At 37.3% G+C, this 20,424-nt stretch overlaps 1 protein-coding gene across 3 annotated transcripts in view; it reads left to right on the forward strand.

The window, feature by feature from the left end:
- The window catches only part of BICC1 (BicC family RNA binding protein 1), a 248,485-nt gene that overhangs the window by 123,878 nt on the left and 104,183 nt on the right, over positions 1-20,424 (forward strand). For all 3 annotated transcript variants that reach the window (XM_033131033.1, XM_033131034.1, XM_033131035.1), the window contains exon 3: positions 12,805-12,874. In XM_033131033.1, coding sequence (XP_032986924.1) covers positions 12,805-12,874 — 70 coding nt within the window. The remainder of the gene's footprint in view (positions 1-12,804; positions 12,875-20,424) is intronic.

A 20,424-nucleotide genomic window follows, 5' to 3' on the forward strand; every position in this document is an offset into this window, starting at 1 on the left:
AGCCATGGCCAAGGAGGTTGTCTGGTTTTCTTCCAGGCCAAGGCAGTAAAAGATTGGTGTAGGATTCTTTCTGTTGGAGACTGAGGAGGCCATAGATTTCACGTGGGCAACTAGGAAATGAAAGGGCCTCTATCAGCTTGCGTCCCTGAATGACTGTGCAGAGCCAAGCCCCTTGCTGACTCATGCAAGAAATTTAACGTGAGAGAGAAATAAACTTTTGTTGTGTTCATCCACTGACGTTTAGAGTTGTTTCAGTGGCATAACCAATATATACTTCTTTTTATTATGTATTTGTTTTTCTTTGGAGCAAACTTTTCTCGAACGTAATGTCACTTCTTGCCTACTCACCCAATATAACCTGTGTAGAATTTTATCTTTTTTTGATTACTTGAACATTGTTATAGATCTGCTATTGTGCTGATCTGTCGTTACTCACCAGCATCCATGCCACTGGGGCTCATTGAGCTAAGAAGGATTGTTACTGTGTTTCCCCGAAAATAAGACCTAGTCGGACAATCAGCGTCTTTTGGAGCAAAAATTAACATAAGACCTGATCTTATTTTACTGTATAACTGTAATGTCACAGTTATATATAATATAATATAATATAATATAATATAATACTGGGTCTTATATTAATTTTTGCTCCAAAAGACGCATTAGAGCTGATTGTCCCACTAAGTCTTATTTTCGGGGAAACACAGTTTAAGTTTAGCTTTAAGAAGATTAAGGTGGTAGAATGTATTACCTGAAGAAGCATATAACGTGAATTCATGTAGAGTAACTAGGGTTATGGAAAACTGGAGGCTAGAAAATTGCAATCAAGTTTTAGTAACTTGATTTTGTTAAAGATACCAATACTATTACAGTTTTCTCCAAGTTACGCACTATTACACTGTTACACTCAAGTTATACTGAAGTTATACTCTGATAGTTCAAGTTTAATAAATCTCTTTATAACTACCCATAATGTCAGATAAGAGGTCTGGTTAATCCTTCTGAGGAATCGTAATAGAGTGAAACTTGGAGAATCTAATAATAGCCTTAAGAGTCACAGATGCTTCTGTCCCAGAGGAACCAAGAAACCTGTTCTTCACTAACATTATTGGGCATCACAAATAACCCAACCATACCTGATGAAAATTCTCTTTGGTTTGGAGCACAGATCAAAAAATGGAGTCCATGTTTTCTTTGGCTCACAAAGTATTTGTTACATAATTGAAATAGATGCCAACATTTGGAAATCAGGAGATTTAACTAAAAAATCTGGCTCATCTTTTAAAATAGGTAAGTGTGCCCCCTCCCCTGAGTCTGTGCCAGCCATAGGCTGGAGCTTAGGGTTCCCACTTCCCATAGCCCATCCTTTGCCCAACTAGCTACTCACTGTACTTACCCCACCACTTCAGAGTTTTTGGTTGGAGAGTTTCTTTCTCTTTCATAATGAAGATATACCCTGGGAAAATTATTTCTGTCAGTGATTTAGAATTTACTCTCCTTTAATGAATATTCACTTAGTTCATTTATTCTGATAAGTAGGATCCTCAAAGATACCATTTTTTTTAATGAGTTAAAGGAAACTTTATACATGGCGCAGCTGTACTCGATGATACACAAAGTGCCATGTGATTGGGAAGTCTTACGTAATTGTAGCCTCTTCTGTCCCCATCATGTTATCGCCCTCCGCACTGTTCCTTACTTTAACTATGCTTATGGAGATCCTAAGCTAGATTCTAGTACTAAAAATGAACAAGATGCAGTTGTTAGCCACCAGGAGCCCAACTCATTGGTGGGGTTGATAAAAGAAGTAAAGCAATAAGCACTATAATGTTGCCATAACAAAGTGAGAATGGAGAGGGGCAAAAGAAAGGTGACTCTGGGAGTGTTAGAGGAGTTTTCATAGTGGAGGGCACATTCGGACTAGGTTTTGATTGATAAGTGGAAGTCCTCTGAACTTTTTGAAATACATTAGCTAATCCTGTCTAGAGTGTGGAACAGCTTGAAACCCCTTGTCAGTGATTCTCAATGGGCCATAAAAGGTACTCTTCACCTGCATAGAAATCTGGGACCGTAAAAATGACCATGCACGCTGAAACTGAAAGTGCTTTTAGTCATCAATGGGAAAATGGAATGATCAACCTTTAAAAGATTTTTGTCAAAACACTCAAAATTTGTCTTACTATCAGTCATAAGTATATAGGAAAACGAAAAAAATTTAGTGCACTATATTTAAACGTTAGAAATATTAAGAATTAACCTGTTTCATTTCTTTGTTAAATACTTGTCAAGAATAGTTGGAACAGTGCTGGCTTTTTTGGGTGTATAACCGACAGTACAGAAGGAACAACTTTTCTGTGCCTTGGTGAATTGTTATAATCAGAAATATATCCCAGAGTTTCTTGAATGAGAAGTTGTTTTTGCCGGCATCAATTCCTTTGGGGCATCTTAATCCTTTTTGTCTCAACTGCTTTTCTTATTTGTGTCGATCAGTTTGTCTTTACTAAGTTTCCTCTGGCTGCAGTCTTTCAAACAGCGGCAGTGTCAACATTCCCACAGTCAGCTATTGATTCTATATTCATTGACATTTGATTCAAATTTTACTTCCAGTGGTATCATTTTTTTTTTGTTTTGTTTCTTTACTGCACTTTTATCTCTGTTGGCCAGTGTCCACTTTCAATTATCCATTTTTGTAAAATCAGTTGGTTTCATCACTGAGAAACAAGAAGTCAAGCACAAGTCCTTGCTTTGCTGCCTGTACGTGAACTGATTACAGATATGCAGTGAGTTATCACTGACAGACTTTGACAGAAGTGACATGATTGGTCACAGATCAAGTGACCATCTGTAGGTAGTAATTTATGTCCTGAAAAAACTGGCAGCGGAATTTGCATTTGACGCAGGTGCTCACAATTGGTGTACTTTGGTAACTGGAATGTAAACTTGGGTTATGGGTAGATCAGTGGTGGTGAATAAGCTGTGGTAACTACCTGAAATTTGTGCATCTCGAAACTGTGCAAAGCCAGGACTGTCTGTATGGACATCTTGAGTAATTTATTGTGCCCTTTGTTGGAGGTTCAGTACCTGTAGCCCTACTCACTGAGTGCCAGTGTGGCCCCTTTTGTGTCACTGTGAAAACCAAAATGCTTCCCACATTTTCCCTATGTACATTGGGATGGGGATAGTTCCTTGGATTGAACCATGCTGGAGCCACCTCTGGGTCACTTTGTTATTAATCAGTTATAGAGTGTTGAGGGGTAGCCACTCTGCTGCTTACTTGAGTGTTCATGGCAGAGTTCTGGACAGTTGAACTTTCACAGTGACCTCTCTATAAGTTGGTGGTGTCTCCCACTTCCTTCATAAGCTAAGTGAAGCAGAAATTGCCCTCGCCAGGGAGTTATGTGACTTAGATTCTAGTTAGACTTAGCTACATACCTACCTGCTGCTTAAACTCTTTGAATCCTAATTTCCTCATTTCTAAAATAGGTTTCACATATCTGATTTACAAGTTTATTGGGAGGAGTCCATGGGAAATATATATAAGAAAACTGTACTAGACAAACATGGAGAATTGTTCTGGAGATGATGAATAACTGAATCATTGAGATGCATTTCTTGGATTTAAAATGAAGTATAACAGTTCTCTAATGTCTCAGCAAAATAAACATCCTCAGCTTTTAGACACCCTCTCATGCAAAAAGTTCACTACTTTCCCATCTCCACTTTCCAGTGTTTTCTAGTTGGCTGTTTTCTCACTTAGCTCCCTTTATGGTGAAATGCAGCATATTGACTCAAATCCATTAGTACATGAAGTAACTTTAAATAGCCTCCAACATGAGGATAGACCTTATTTCTCTATTGATACAAGAAAAATAGAGCTCAAATGAGTTGGTCTTTTGGAGAAGTAGGCTGCAGATGGCTCCCAGCTGGTAGCCATTTTAAATGATGAATTTTCAATAGTTTAGAGTATAAATGTCAAGTTAAAGTGTTCAACGTTCTTTTCCTGGTCCAAGAATAAATATTTCAAGTAAAGTCAGCATAAATAGACATGTCTTGGGTTGATCTGAGATGCTGATTACTTACCTGTGGATTTTTACTTTACGTCTGGATTGAAGAATTTGGTGAAATAAGCACATAAGTTGAATGTTGTTGGTTTGGCAAAGATTTCCTTCATCTGTAAGATATTATCCTATAATTACTGCAAACTTGCAAAATGTGTAGTATAGTGAACATTGGTTGATATGTTCTCTTTCCACATGGTGTGCTAATCTGGATTTTTTTGGAGATGGGAAACATTTACTATTACTTGAGCATTGAAGAATATAAGTGGAAATTATTTGTTATTATGGATGAAACTACACGTATAATTTGATTAGATATTACTTGTTTATGTTTTTCTAATTTTGGCAAGTTATTTTAGGAAAGTGAAATCATTTAAATAATTTCATGTAAATCTGTGATGAAAAATATTTTCAATAGCTGATAGAACTGTCTTCCAATTAAAAAAAAAATCCAAATTCTAGCTTATGTAAACATTCATCTCCCTTCTACCTTTCCCTCTGTTACTCCCCACAGAAAGTAAAACCAAAACAGGAACATAGGATTCCATGTTTATTAGGTACCCTTTTAATATACAGAACAGAACAAAGCTCCAGTAAAAGAACTAAACAAAATGGAGACAAGCAATCTACCAGACAGAGTTCAAAACACTGGTTATATGGATGCTCAATGATCTCAGGGAGAACTTCAACAAAGAGATAGAAATCATAAAAATGGAGACAGAAAACATGAAAAAGAATGAGTCAGAAAAAGACTATAATAACTAAAATGAAGAACACATTAGAGGGAATGAACAGTACATTAGATGATGCAGAGAACTGAATCAGCGATTTGGAAAATAAGGTAGCAGAAGACACCCAAACAGAACAGCAAAAAGGAAAAAGAATCCCAAAAAATGGGAATAGTTTAAAGGGCCTCTGGGACAACATGAGGTGCACCAACATTTGCATCAGAGGGATACCAAGAGGAAAAGAGAGAGAGCAAGGAATAGAAAACCCATTTGAAGAAATAATAGAAAACTTCCCTAACCTGGTTAAGGAAATAAATATACAAGCCCAGAAGTGCAGAGTCCCAAACAAGATGGACCCAAAGAGACTCACCAAGACACATCATAGTTAAAATGCCAAAGCTTAAAGACAAAGAATCTTAAAACAGCAAGAGAAAAGCAGTTAGTACCTACAAGGGAGCTCCCATTAGACTGTCAGCTGTTTCTCAACAGAAACTTTGCAGGCCAAAAGGGATTGTCACAAGAATTCAAAGCAATGAATCTTGAACCTACAACAAAGATTACTCAGCAAAGCTATCATAGAATCAAAGGATAGATAAAGAACTTCCCAGGGAAGAAAAAGCTAAAGGAGTTCATCACCACCAAATCAGTATTACAAGGAATCTCAGAGAGACTTCTTTAAGATGAAAAAAAAAATATGAATAAAATGGCAATAACTACATATCTATCAAAAATTACTTTTAATGTAAATGGATTAAATGCTCCAATCAAAACATAGTGTGGCTGAGCGGATAAGAAAACATTACATATGCTGCATAGAAGAGTCTTACTTCAGATAGAAAGACACACAGAGACTGAAAGTAAAGGGATGGGAAAAAGGTATTTTACGAAAATGGAAACAAACAAAAAGTTGTGGTAGCAGTATTTATACCAAACAAAATAGATTTTAAAATAAAGGCTGTAACAAGAGACAAAGAAGGACCCAGTAATCTCACTTCTGAGTATTTATCCTAAAAACTCAAAATGGTGTTTTGCGGGGATGTGTGCTTCCATATATTCATTGCAGGATTGTTTACAGTGGCCAAGATGTGGCGGCAGCCTGGGTGTCCATCGATGGATGAATGGATAACTAGGAGGTGGTACATATATACGATGGAATATTGCTTGGCCATGGAAGAGAATGGGTTCTTGCCATCTGTGGCAGCGTGGATGGACCTGGAGGATATTGTGCTGAGTGAAGTATATCAGCGAAAGACAGATGCAACGTGATTTTGCTTATATATGGAATCTGAAGAACAAAATAAACAAACAAAACAGAAACAAGCTCATATATAGAGAGAATATTTGGATGGTTGCCAGATGGGAGGAGTGTTGGGAATGGGTGAAAAAGGGAAAGAGATTAAGAAGTACAAAATGGTTGTTACAAAGTCATGGGATATAGGGTATAGCATAAGGAATATAGTCAATAATATTATAATAACTATGTATGGTGTCAGGGGGTTACTAGATTTTTTGGGGTGATAGGTGGGAGGGGAATTGGGGGGCTGAGTAAAAAGGAAAGCATTAAGAAATACAAATTGATACTTACAAACTAGTCATGGGCATGTTAAGTAAAACATAGGGAATATGGTCAATAATATGGTCATAACTGTATATACTGCCAGGTAGATACTAGACTAGTTAAAGGGATCACTTTTTAAATTATATAAAAATCTAACCACTATGCTGTGCTCCTGAAATTAATATAAAGTAATACTGGATGTCAGCTGTAATTGAAATTTTTTTAAAGCGGGGGGGAAAGGTGAAGGGGAATAAGAGGTTCACATTTCCAGGTATAAAACAAATAAGTTATACGGCTGTAATACGAGGTTGGACAGTTAAGTTCGTGAACTCATCCTAGAAAAAATGGTGCATATCTCATTGCTGAATATCACTACACTCACCTTCGAAGTGCTTCCCTTGGGAAGCTATGCACCAATGCCAGCACCTAGTTCATCCTTCAAAGCAGATTTGGAACTCTTTTTCTGGAATGGCCATCAGAGCTGTCATCATATTTCCCTTGATATTGTGAATGTCAAAAAAATGTCTTCCTTTCAATATTTCCTTTATCTTCGGGTAAAGAAAGAAGTCATTGGGGACCAGATCAGGTGAGTAGGGAAAGTGTTCCAATACAGTTATTTATTCACTGGCTAAAAACTCCCTAACAGACAATGCTGTGTGAGCTGGTACATTGTCATGATGAATTGTTGGCCATGAATTGTTGGCGAAAAGTTCAGGTCATCTAACTTTTTCACGCAGCCTTTTCAGCACTTCCAAATAGTAAACTTGGTTAACTGTTTATCCAGTTGGTACAAATTCATAATGAATAATCTCTTTGACATCAAAAAAGGTTAGGAACATCATTGCAACAAGTTTGTGAACTTAGTTGTCAGACCTTGTGTACAACATAGGGAATATAGTCAATAATATTGTGATAGCATAGTACGATGTCAGATGGTTTGCTGGACTTATCATGGTGATCAATTCTTTAGATATATAAATGTTGCATAACTGTGGTGTACACCTGAAACTAATATAATATTGTATGTCAGCTATATTTTATTAAAAATCTTTAAAAAACATATGGAACTCACATCTAATCTTTCTAGCTCTTTCTTGCCTCTAGGAGAAATCACAGCTTTATCTCTGACCTTTATTCATTAGTTGCATTATTAATATACAGCATTCATAATTATGAGTTAAAACAGGTCTTTACTCATAGATATAGGGAGAAAATGATGGTTGCCAGATGAAGAGGTTGGGGGAGGCTGGGTGAGAAAGGAGAAGGGATTAAGCAGTACAAATTGATAGTTACAAAGTAGTCATGGGGATACAAAGTACAGCATAGAGAATATAGACAATAATATTCTAATCACTGTGTGGTGCCAGGAGGGTACTAGACTTTTCAAGAGGATTACTTTGTAAGTTATATAAATGTCTAACCACTATACTGTGCACCTGAAACTAATATTGAAAGTCAACTGTAATAGAAGAAAATAAAACCCCAAAAATAAGTCTTTGAAATATTTGTGTTATTTTAATCTGTATAGAAAATAATTCAAAATTAGTGGTTCTTTTAACTCAGGTTTTGTGAAGGTGAAAATGGAGTCCATACTAAGATTAAAAACAAAAAGCTAGCTGGAATTCACTTCAGTTTTTTTTTTTTTTTTGAGACATAAGACATAAGATGTCATTTTCTTCTCAGAGGTTTTGTGGCTTTTTTGATTTCAGCCACAGCTTCCTGACTTCAACTTTTCCAGTTGCCCTATCTACCTTGACTTCCCTCCGTATTGTCTTGACCATCTAGGACATCTTTTAAAGCATAGTTTTCTCAACACAGAGCCTCTGACTTGCTTAGTGCCCTGATTTCTGCCTCTGCACCCGCGGCCCCACCTTTATCCCTCTTCTCTCAGGGGCCATGCTTCAGCCTCCTGCTCCAGCCCCCTGCTCCGCCGTCCAGCTGCAGTCCTGGGGTTCCTGGGCCAGCCTCCACGCACTCTCCCTGAGAACTGTGCTTCCTCCTTGCCCTGCTCCTGGGATTGCTTCACACTGTACCACTCCCGTAACTGGCTGGGGCAAAAACCAGCTAATAGTGCGCAGTGTCTGTGCTGTAGGAACTGACTTGGTGTCTTTGTAGATAATGGTTTGTAAAGCTTCACTGATAACTTCCTAGGGGTAATTTTGACCTCCTGAAAGTGATGTAAGTATGGCCCCTTCCTATGTGTAGTTACTCCACTGGTTTTCAGGACTCATTTGTAGCAAGTGACAGCCAAGCCAAGGATGGCTTTACTTGGTGTTATGTCTTCAATTCTGTATTGAGCATGTTCATGTGCAGAGCTGTAGGAGAGCAGAGAAGACACACTCCCCACCCTGGATGGGTGAGGTGAGCCTTGATGCACCTCAGCTACACCGAATCACCCTCAGGCTCTGCCGGGTACCTGCCTGCTCTCCTTCTAGACCTTTCTGCATGCACTCCTCTTCTGCGTGGGACACTTTCTCCCCCTTTTCTTTAGCTAGCCAACTTTTTCTCTTCTTACATCACAGCATTAATAGGCATTTCCTTGAGCTAACTTCACTACCCACAACTGGGGTAGGATCCTCTCTGTGTACTCTCATATTGTCCTGCCCTGTTCTGAAACTTGGCACACAGTACATAATGGTGAGTTACCTTGTTTTCTCCCTTGTTAGACTGTGAGCTCCTGGAAGGAAGTACTGTTTGGTTTGCTGTTGTATTAGGAGTATGTAGGACAGACCCAAAGTGATCAATATGTAATTAATACAACAAGGGCCGATATTACGGAGCACTCCAGATGTGCCACGTTCTCTGCTTGGGGTTTTCCACATATTTTCTTATCAAAACCTCACAATAACTGTATGAGTAAGTACGATAATTAATTGTACAGGGAGAAAAATGAGGCTGATCAAAATTATTTGCCCAGCGTGATAGCTAGTGGCAAAGCTGGTCCTTGACTCTAGAGCCACTTGCCTTAATGACTCGATTACACATAATGATAAACAAACATGTGAAAGGATGTCTGCAAAGGCATCCAATTGGAGCTCCTTAGAGGGACTGCAGCCTAGTGAGTGACATGTGTGGTTGACATTGGCTGGCCACAAATGTTGTTCAGTGGAGTTGCTGTTTTTCCTAGTTACATTGGACACGTCTGCTACAGGTGTCAAATTCCCCTAACTAGTCATTTGTTTTCTCTAAGGTGTGACATTTACTGTGGCTCCTAGAACCTTGGAGGTTATGCAGTACAGAAGATCAAACTCTGGTTTTAGAATTAGAGGTCGTAAGGTTGGGGTGGCCTCTCTTTCCCTCAAAGGCAGTGTTGATGTGGGTAGGTTGAAAGGGAATTGTTCCGAGTCCCACCACTTCACTGTACAGTAGAGACACTGGAAGTGGTGTGAGTCTTACAAGGAGTGCGTGTACAGTAGGCATTTCGGCTTGCTGGATATTGCCTACTACTAGGATATTTTCTCTGGAATGTTATTTTCTGTCATGGAGCATCTAGTGGTATTTAATAAAAAGAGATCATATGCAGGTTGATTTCTGGGAAGTTCTGCAAATGATTAAGATTTCAGATAGTTATGTCTTCCAACCATATGTTGACAGGGAAGCTTCTCTATTATAGTATTGTAATTATGGCACCTGACATAAATTACTGGGTTAAATGGCCAAATTATTTAATTCAGAAGAAGAAAAGTATACACTGTAGATTATTTTCTTACTATTTCCTCACCAACAGTACTATGATAAGATCTCATTTTTTCTTTTTTGTCTCTTCAGGTGTCTTAGCTAACATAGAGGAAAATTCTGAATCTAATTTTACGAGTCACTTTGAAGTCACTTGTAGTCACTTTGAAGATACATGTGCATATAGTAGCTGGAACTAATAGGTGATAAAATGTGACGAATGAGAAGTTCCTTTTAATTGGGACTTCCTGCCCTTGTTTGGGGACTGATGAACTCATTCATAAGTTTACTTTTACTTGACATTCAGCACTTGAGTGATTTTTCAGATTATATTTTGGGGATCCCTTAATAACTACCTCCCTACTCTGACCTTTCAAAATAGGGGCTGTGTGCTGCTCTAGTGAGCAGATCCTGTGCCAGCTCCCAAGCCATCGTCAAGCAGTTGCCTTTTATGTTTCTCTGTGTACCTGACTTGACTCTAAGCTTGTGGGCCCCAGGTATTATGTCGTATTCAAAGCTGTGGGTCCCAGCACTTGTGGCACCTAAGTAGGCTTTTGATAAATATTTGTAGGGTGTTCAAACCAGTTAGTATGCATAGCTCCTAGAGCAAAATTTAAAATTTGTATATACACATTTAAAAAAGATTGGGGCCATATTTTCAATATAGTATAGAGATTAAAAGTGTGGTCTTTGCAAGCAGTCTGGGGTTTTTATCCACTCTGCTGCTTCCTAGCCTATGTGAAGAATACAGAAATCTACTTCGTAAGGGTGTTATGAAGATTCATTCACCCAGTTATATCCTGAGCTTGCTGTGTGCAGGGTTGAGAGCTTTGATTTCACAGAGACAGACTATGACCACGTAAACCCAGAAAAGAGAATTTCAGATTGTAAGGGTTAGGAGGGAAATAGACGCAGTGAAGTGGGAAGGAGAATTCTGGTGAGGGTGATGCGAGAGTAGAAGGGGGTGAGGGACATGTAGAAGGTGGCAGCTGGGGATGTGACAGCAAACAGAAAGGTCCTGAACAGGGTGTCTGCTGGGCCTGTTCTGGGGTGGGGGTGGGGACTAGTATGGTTTGAGAGAGGATGTTGAAGAGGGTAATACTTATTTTTTTTTAAATATGGATTTAGAATTAATTGAAGAATTTAATGGTGAAGACAACAAAACACATTAATAAGGACAGCGTAAGAGGGGCGGGGATGAGGCAGGGGCCGGGTCCTGAAGGGTTGGGGTAATAAGCTCACCTACTTTACGAGCCAGGCCAATACCTTGACTGAGTGAAGACCTCCCTTGGTTTGCAATTTCTAATAGAGACACAGGTGTAGAGAAATATTTCTCTACAGCAGAGCAAACACCATGATAAATGGCAAGTGAGGTGATCCAAACATGATGGTAATGGTAAGTGAGAGACCCGTGGGGACTGGGGTCAGCTCAGAGCCTTCTGGGCCGGACTGACGAGAGTGTCTGTTCCTCAGTGCTAACCAGGTGTGGCCAGGTGGGGATGTGGGTTCCAGGTGCTAAATCTGCCAAGTTTTACAGAGAACCAGAAATCTGAATTTCTGCGGGAAATTCCCAGATTAAAAAATGTTAGCTCATGTGTGTTTTTTTTTTTAAAAAAAACAAAACAAATCTTGCAATGGACACACAAAATGTATCTGTGAGCTGCCTCTCTGAAACAGCTGCTGAAAGCCCTTTTATGCTGTGATAAAGGGGATTAAATGAAGTATGGTACACGTTAGCATGTTAACCATTTTGCCTTCGGCCTAGAGCATAACCAATACTGAGGGGGAAAAAGGTGCTTTCTGTTAATTGCACAGGTTAATGTGTTTAATTGTCTTCACCATTCATTTGTTTACTTAACTCTAAATCCATATTAATAAGTAAATATTATCCTACTCTAGTTTAAGTGATTAATATTTGGTAGTTGCTATTTTTGCCATTTAATCTGTTTAGTTGTTTGCGCTATCAATTTGGTGAATTCTGTTTTCACTGAACGAAAGTCAACATTAGTCTAATTCATGTGATAAACTAGAGAAGAACAAATGATGAACATTTTTTGGTGATCCCTGTTTTTCTTTTTTTCTTTACTGTCTACCCCTTTGTGCTGTAGTCTTGCTTCCCTCACTTGTGTTTGCACTTTGGCACATTTGGCTCTCCAGTCCTCCGGCCAGGAAGGCTGCATGTATATGGGAAAGAACTGTGGCAAAATGACATTTTGGACAAGGCGAGTGATGATGGGAATGCAGCCTGATGCCGTGATGTCATGTTTAGAGGCTTTTTCATCAGTTGTAATGAAATACAAATGTGCTCAAAGCAAGTTATTATCTTTTTTCCCCCAAAAAAACTTCATTTCGCATGGCCTAACCCATGTAGTGTTAGAAGGATTATGTTTGGTGTGTTGTAATCTGTTGGCAGTTGTCTTGGGGAATTTATTCAGCATCAGCATCTCTGGTGTCAAGTAAATAACTTGTTCGTGCACTTTTTGCTCTTGTTGTCTCTAGGTTAAAATTCTGGACCATCACGGAGAAGAACACTGGGAGTAACAAAATATACTTGAATATTCCTAATAGATGAAACAGTTATAAAAATGCATCTAAAAAGATACTCTTCTAACAACAACAAAAAAAACAAGTTTATTTTTTCTCAGGGTTTTTTTGCATTGTTTTAAAATGAGATCGTTTAGTTGTATCAACATGAGGCTAAAGACTTGAAAATGATCTCTGTTTGAGAATGTCTTATCTGTAAATATGTTCTTAATTGAATCAATATTTCGCTCAATTTTTGTTACAGATCATGGAGGAAACAAATACGCAGATTGCTTGGCCATCAAAGCTGAAGATCGGAGCCAAATCCAAGAAAGGTAAATTGTGAGACATGGAGAAATTGGTTTTGATAACAGAGACTGTGGGATTACTACAAGATTGCCAGGGAGAAAATGAACCTTTATTTTTATCATGTTTATCCCCAAAATATTTGTCAAATAGCAATATTTTTTGGAAGTGTGTCATAATCAAAAATAATATGGAGCCTTTTAGCCAACAACAGAAAAAATATTTTAAAGTATTTTCTTACAATAGAAATGTTGCTATAGAAGATACCATAGCAAATGATGGTTTCAAGGATGCCTCTTCATTTGATGGCATGGTAACTTTCCACTTGTAATAACATATTTTCAACTTATAAACTCCAAATGTTTACACTTTAGTTCCTGTTTATGTACCACACAGATTTTTTTTCTAGCTTTAATAAAAGTATCTTTTAAAAATTACTTATTTTCGCAGTTACAGTTGACATTCAATGTTATTTTAAGTAAGTTTCAGGTGTACAGCATAGTGGTTAGACATTTATATAACTTATGTCGTGATCCCCTTGATTAATCCAGTATCCACCTGGCACTATATATAGTTGTTGCAATATTGTGGACTATATTCCCTATGCTCTACTTTACAATCCTGTGACTATTTTGTAACTACTGATTTGTATTTCTTAGTCTCTTCACGTTTTTTACCCAGGCCCCCAACTCCCTTCCCATCTTACAGCCATCAGTTTATTCTCTGTATCTATGAGTCTGCTGCTTTTTTGTTTATTCATTTATTTTGTTCTTTAGATTATTACATATATGTGAGGTAATATGGTATTTGTCTTCCTCAGTCTGACTTATTTCACTTACCATAATACCTTCTAGGTCCATCCATTTTGTTGCAAATAGTAAGATTTAACTATTTTTTTTATGGCCCAGCAATATTCAGTTGTGTATTTGTACCACTTCTTCTGTATCCATTTGTCTGTTGATGAACACTTAGGTTGCTTCCATATCCTGACTATTGTAAATAGCACTGCAGTGAACATGTGGGTACGTATATCTTTTTAAATTAGTGTTTTGGATTTCTTAGGATAAATACCAAGAAGTGGAATTTCTGGGTCATAAGGTAGTTCTATCTTCAATTCTTTGAGAAGCCTCCAAACCGTTTTCCATAGTGGCTGCACCAATTTGCAGTCCCACCAACAGTGCACAAGGGTTCCCTTTTCTCTGCATCCTCGCTAACTTGTTTGTTGATTTATTGATGATGGCCATTCTGACAGTGGGAAGTGATATCTCATTGTGGTTTTAATTTGCATTTCCCTGGTGATTAGTGACGTTGAGCATTTTCTCATATGTCTATTGGTCATATGCATATTCTCTTTGGAGAAATGTCTATTCAGGTCCTTTGCCCATTTTTTAATTGAATTGTTCATTTTTTTGATGTTACGTTGTATGAGTTATTTATAAATTAAGCTCTTATCAGATGTATCATTGGAAAATATCTTCTCCCATTCAGTATGATGTCTTTTTGTTTTGTTGGTGGTTTCCTCTGCTGTGTAAAAACTTTTTAGTTTGATGTAGTCCCATTTGTTTATTTTTTCTTTTGTTTCCCTTGCCTGAGGAGATATATCAGAAAAAAAATAACAGTCTCAACGTAGCTTTTTCTTTATATCCTTTATAAGTTATGGGACTTATAGTCAGCTAATTTTCAGATAGTTCTCCAGGTTTATTGTTCTATAATTTAGTTGTAATTTTAATGTGGTCATGGGAGAAGGCAAGCACAGTGTTTATTTACCCCACTGTCTTGTTCCCCTCTCCTCTGTACCAAACAGATTTAATAGCTGATTTTTTTCCCCCTCCAACTTGATACGAACTTTAGATTTTCTTTCTTGGCTGTTTCTTCTCCTCTTCTCCTATCAGACAGTGAAAAACTCATTAGATTTCTCTTTTAGGCTGAGCATTTCCCTCGTGTGGGCTTTACTCTGCTTTATCTGGAGGACACTACCCACTGCATGGGTGGTCAGACGTGAAAGGAGAGGCACCATTAAATTTCTTTCAAGATTACATACTATTTTCAAATAACCTGCTAGTATATATTTTTATGGATAGTTTTTCTTTTTAAAGTACACCTTAGTCTCAGTGAACTTTGTTGTGCATACTTCATTAAAGAATGCATGTAGTCATTAGGAGGTAATGAAAAATACCATCAAACAATTGAGGAAACAATAATTGTGGGAACTGAGCATTGTCCGTCATGGTCTAGCTTTTTGTTGTTTAGTTTTCATTTGCTGCTCTTCTCCCTGTGAGCTTTATCCGTAACCGATGCTAAATACTGCAAGAATTTTCAATTTCCTGTCTTATTTTAGTCCAGATTGCGTTCTTTTAATCTTGTGATAATGGTGGCAAGAAGTGGGAATCTGATGTGCTAGACAGTCATAAGACGTGGTGAATTTCCAAGTGTAATTCCGTAACTTTGTATAAACCTTGCAATTGCCAAGGGCTATAGGATATGCTCTCAATTAATCTTCAGTATGAGATATTTTATACTTATTATGCAGAAGAAGAAACTGTCATTAGTGGGTTATCTACTTACTTGGTTATTTGTGGCCATTTAAAAATCCCTGACCTACTATAGTACTTGAGTAAATTGAAACTTGAACATAAACTGAAACCTCTTTTCCTATCGTTAGGTATTTTTACTTAAAGGATGAAACGGGCTTCATTATTACCCTAATAAAAATGTAATTTGATCAGTGCCCAAAGAAAACCCCCAAGGAAATATGAATATTAAAATAATTCCAGATAATTTGGGGTGGGTTATTCTCTTGCGTTACCCAGGCTAGTTTTCTTCCCCCCTACTATATGAGAAACTGAGAATTGATTAATTTTTATTCAAAATGTGATGACAAGTTTGGAGATTTTAGATAATATGTTTAGGTTAATGTTTTAGATTAGTTTCCAGTCATTGACACACAACCCACTCAGAATGGCCAACTATATTTCACATTTTGATTATAAGTTTTGCTTTGAAGAAAAGAGTATTTTAGCAGTACACTTGAGGGCATTTCACATCATTTCCATATGGTTAAAGTTAACCTTTGGAATTGTGCCTAAGAATTGATCTCTCCAGGCTTAAGTCTACAGACATCATTTTATTTTTTATTATTTATGAAGTGCTATGAATGTACACAGTACTGTGTGATGAGCAGAATGTGCCAAAAGAGAGAGATTGAGCTCAAGGAAGAGAGAAAAGTCAAGAGTTTTCCTCAGAGGAATTTACTGTTCAGAATTTACTTGAGTTGCTCTTATTATTTAAACACACAGCTGCTGAGTTAGTTCTTGGCTACCATCCGTAATACGTATATTCCTATATTATTTTTTAAATGATTTAATTCAGAGATGAAGTTTGTCTATAATTTGTATTTGGTAAAAGTAAAATGAAAATGGCAGGAGGAGCTTTAGAAGGTAATTATTTGCTCTTTCTTCTAATGTGGCTATTCCTTCTGAATTTTGTATAGGAAAGAGTTGTTGGTCTTTATTTTAAGCCTTCTTCATTCCAAACATAATTATTATTGTATCTAAGGACTTGTGCCATGTTTTGCATGATTATTAAATTCCACATCTTGTGGTGATGTGAAGATTTGGAATACACAGATAATCCCCAGACTCTGTTAGAGAGACAACAGAGCCATGAATTTGTGTTATATTTCACTTTCTAGATTTATAATGCTTATTGGGTAAATATTTGAGTCAAGACAGCATTTTTATGGTTACTGTTTCCACAGTCTGCTGCCTTTTTTCCACCTTATTGGAATTTAGTCCTATGCTTTTCAATGAACTTCTAATAGTTCTGTCCAAATCTTATTTTTTAAGCCATCAATCCTTTATCAGACCAGTTATTTGAGCGACTGTGTGGCTCCTTTGGTTGAAGTTGTGGTAGGATGCTGTCTGGCAGAAAGACAGAAAGCCAACAGCCAATTGCCTTCAGACAATTCAGATCCTTGTCGAGAGATTCTGGTTCCGTAGTTCTGGGGTGGGAGTCGGAAGCCATATATTTTGTTCTTATGGAAGCCTGGTTTGTTCTTATGGTTAAGCTGAGTTTGAGAAATAAAAATCTCACCATATGACATGGAAATACCATGTTTGAGTCAGTAAGGAGACTCTGTGTTCAAAAAGCAATGGATGATGATTACTATTGAAAAACAGGCCAAGTGTTTCAACAGTTGCTTCTGGAGGATGTCCATCTTGGTTTTCAAAGAATGGCATTTTTACGGATTCGTTGATTTTAAGCTTCTGCCATCTTTGCAGTCAGTTAACGTGGGTAAGTTTAGAGGGATCACAGCCTCATTTTTCTGTGCCTGTGCTGAAATATAATTTTGGATAACAGACCATCTGGTGTTTGTCCCCTCTCTTTACCCCTCTTTCTTCTTCATCATCCTCTTGTTCTTCTTTTTTTCCTTTTATTCCTCTTCCATTCTCCTTTAACCATATAGAATATAAGGAAAACTGTAATGGAAACATTTTCATTTAGTAAGCAGGGCATTTGGGGGAAGTACATGTTTTTTGATATAAACTCAGGGACTATAGAATTAAAGAAAACATATTCCTGAGTATTTGAAATTATTGAAAGATGGAATCCTCATTAGAGCTGGAAAGAACTAAGAATTTAAGATTCAATATAATGGACATTTAAATAGGCAACTCTAGGATTGACTTAATGTGGGCCATGATTAAGAAAAGTAAAGCAATGCTTAGTAGTTTTTTTTTTTTATGACAATAGATTTATTTATTTTTCTTATCTGCATCCTTGGCTGCGATTGTGAATATATTGCTGAATTTTAATACTGAGAGCAATTATTCTTGTTCTCACCTTCTTTTATTTATGTTGCAATGGTTGTAGAATTTTATCCGCATTGATAGAATTTTTCAGCATCTATAGAATCGACTATACCTATCATCTTCTTTAACTGTTTGATATAATGAAATACATGGATGGAATCTTCCTCCCTGCCTCCTTCCCTCCTACCCTCCTACCCTCCCTCCCTCCCTTTCTCCCTACCTTTCTTAATTTGTTTCTTTGTATAACATAAATTTATTTTGAGTGGAAGTAAATAAAACTAACTTTCGTAGTCAGAATACTAGAACATTCTGCTTTACGTAGAAAAATCTGAGGTTTGTGCCTGTGAGACTGGTATTTAATAATTAAGGCATTTAATATGGTAAACCTTACTAACATAGAATAACTTCAGGCACTCATTAAGATTTTGGATATGCTATTGTGAATCACAGCCTATTTTAAAATAAGTGCAGCTTCATTAAAGTACAAATAACATTTTGAACACATTCGACTGTTTTGCCAAATAAAGTCCTGCCAGATCTGCCTTAACAAATAGATAAAAGTGATTTGTAATGAGAATTTATTAAGCTGGTATAATTGTGCTGCCTGCCTCACAATGCTATATGAGTTCTCTTAAGTAAGGCAAACATTTTTCTGAGTCTTCCTTTTGTTCTTAATTTTCTCATCAGTCTTTTTCTTCTTAGCCTGGCAAAGGTAAATGTAGGTAAAAATTGTTTAAAGTTTTTATGCCAAATTCCAAGTAAATGAAGTCAGCATTAACAAAGCTTTATTGTCTTTTGTTCTGGAAAGGAGTTGTCCTGCAGAGTTTAACTAAGTGATAGAAACTGTTCTCTGCAAGTGTTTCTCCTTTGACAATGGAGGATGCCCCAGGACTAGCTGGAATGAAAGGTGTTGACTGGATTGCTGGATGTGTTCTAGTTTGGAGGCAATTTGGCACCAAGTTTGGCCAAATTTATTCTTCCTCCTAGAATAAACAAGAGAATCATCAGAATCCCATGAGGTTTTAATAATTTTGGTTGTATTCCATCAAAATAAATATCTAATAGAAAATCTTAGCATGAGAAAAATTGTACACCATTGACTTAATTTGTTTCCAGGGGAGAATATTTTACACTTTCATTTACACCTTTGTTGGGTGTTCACGTTGGATTATTTAAGGCCTTTAACATGGTATTGCTTAAAGGGCAGATGGCAGAGAAGAAACATGGCATGGTATGCTGGACCACAGTTTCTCCATGGTGGGTTGTATCTTATTAGTGTATCAAAAATTAATTTAGTGGGTCTCAACCAGCATGTAAAAACATACAATTCGATTAGAAAAGAAAACATCAGGGTTACTGTAAGAGTATTGTTTTGTGAAACTTTCAGTCATATATGTCAGTGTTTATGTGTATGTATACAAACATAGATACGCACATATGTATTACTAGGTTATGATGTAGAATGGGTCACAGAGAGGCCAGAGAACACTGTGGTAGGTGGTCGGTTCCCCTGAGGGTAAAGAGCATAGGCATTCTGTTCATCACTGTAGCCCTAGCACTATAACCAGTGCATTATTGGCGCTAAATAAATATTTGTAGATTGATCCTCAGCTCAACTCAATCATGGTTATAGTGGATCCATCACTACAGATGGGGCTAGCCACTAACGAGTGTTGTGTAGGAAAAATACTTAGAATCACAGCCTTCATACTGGGGTGGCCGTCACTGCTATGAAAAATAGCGACTAATGCTGTCTTTCCAGTAGACCTCTTATGTGAACTAACGTGGGGCACGATTTGTGATGAGGCTGATGTGGCTAATGCTCCTTTAGTGGCTTCCATAATCTTCGTGAGCGAAGTGGAAAGAAACTTAAGGAAAATGACCTGTTCGTTGTTATTCATGGGACACCTGAATAAGTGAAACTCTGGTGCCATTATTAGTAGACTTGTAAGTGAGACTTACCAAGATGCAGCTTCCTGATTGTCTTCCAAACCAAGTTGTTTTGGTTGTAGTGACTTTAATTAGTATTTGGTTACATAGTTGACATAGCCATAGTAATATTGGGCACTACCATTTGTTGAGACCTCCTGGAGCCAAGCACTAAATACTTCACTAAATACTTTACATTTGTAATCTTCTCTGATGATCAGTGCAACCCTATGAGATAGGTGACGATATTTTCCTTTTACAGGTGAACAAACTAAGGCACATGAAGGTAGAATAACTCTCCCATAGATTTATAGTTAGTAAGTAGCAGACCCCAAACTTAAACTCCGATTCATTTTCAGAGCCTCAAATCTTACTCACGGTACTTTTCTCACTTGGGGTGAGAAAATACCTTTCTTGACGTCTTTCCTTAATCCATGTTGTTCTCTGATGTGGTATCACTTCCGTGATCATTGCCAGGTATAGCTGACGACAATCAATAATAATAATCAGTTTCATAAGTCCTTGGGAATACAGAGACTTAAAGGTGGGCTAAGTTTAGCCTATCCTTACTCTTCAGTTGGATTTAACATTTAAAAATATGAAACCACTCGTAGCTGCGTCCATTTAAAAAAAAAAAAAGCCTGCTTCTGAATTTTAACGTGATATATCATGTTTTTATATGCTGTTTCCCTAGGAACAGACATTTTTATTTGTCATTAAGCTAAACAACTTCGAAAATGGTTTTTAAGGGAAAAGAAGCTCAGAATATGTTATAAATTGCTTGGAGAGGTTTTTTTTTTTCCCCTCACTTTTTGCTTTCAGTCTTTGAAAGTAGTTTG

This window comes from Rhinolophus ferrumequinum, chromosome 16 (genome assembly GCF_004115265.2).
Source record: "Rhinolophus ferrumequinum isolate MPI-CBG mRhiFer1 chromosome 16, mRhiFer1_v1.p, whole genome shotgun sequence".
NCBI lineage: Eukaryota > Metazoa > Chordata > Mammalia > Chiroptera > Rhinolophidae > Rhinolophus > Rhinolophus ferrumequinum.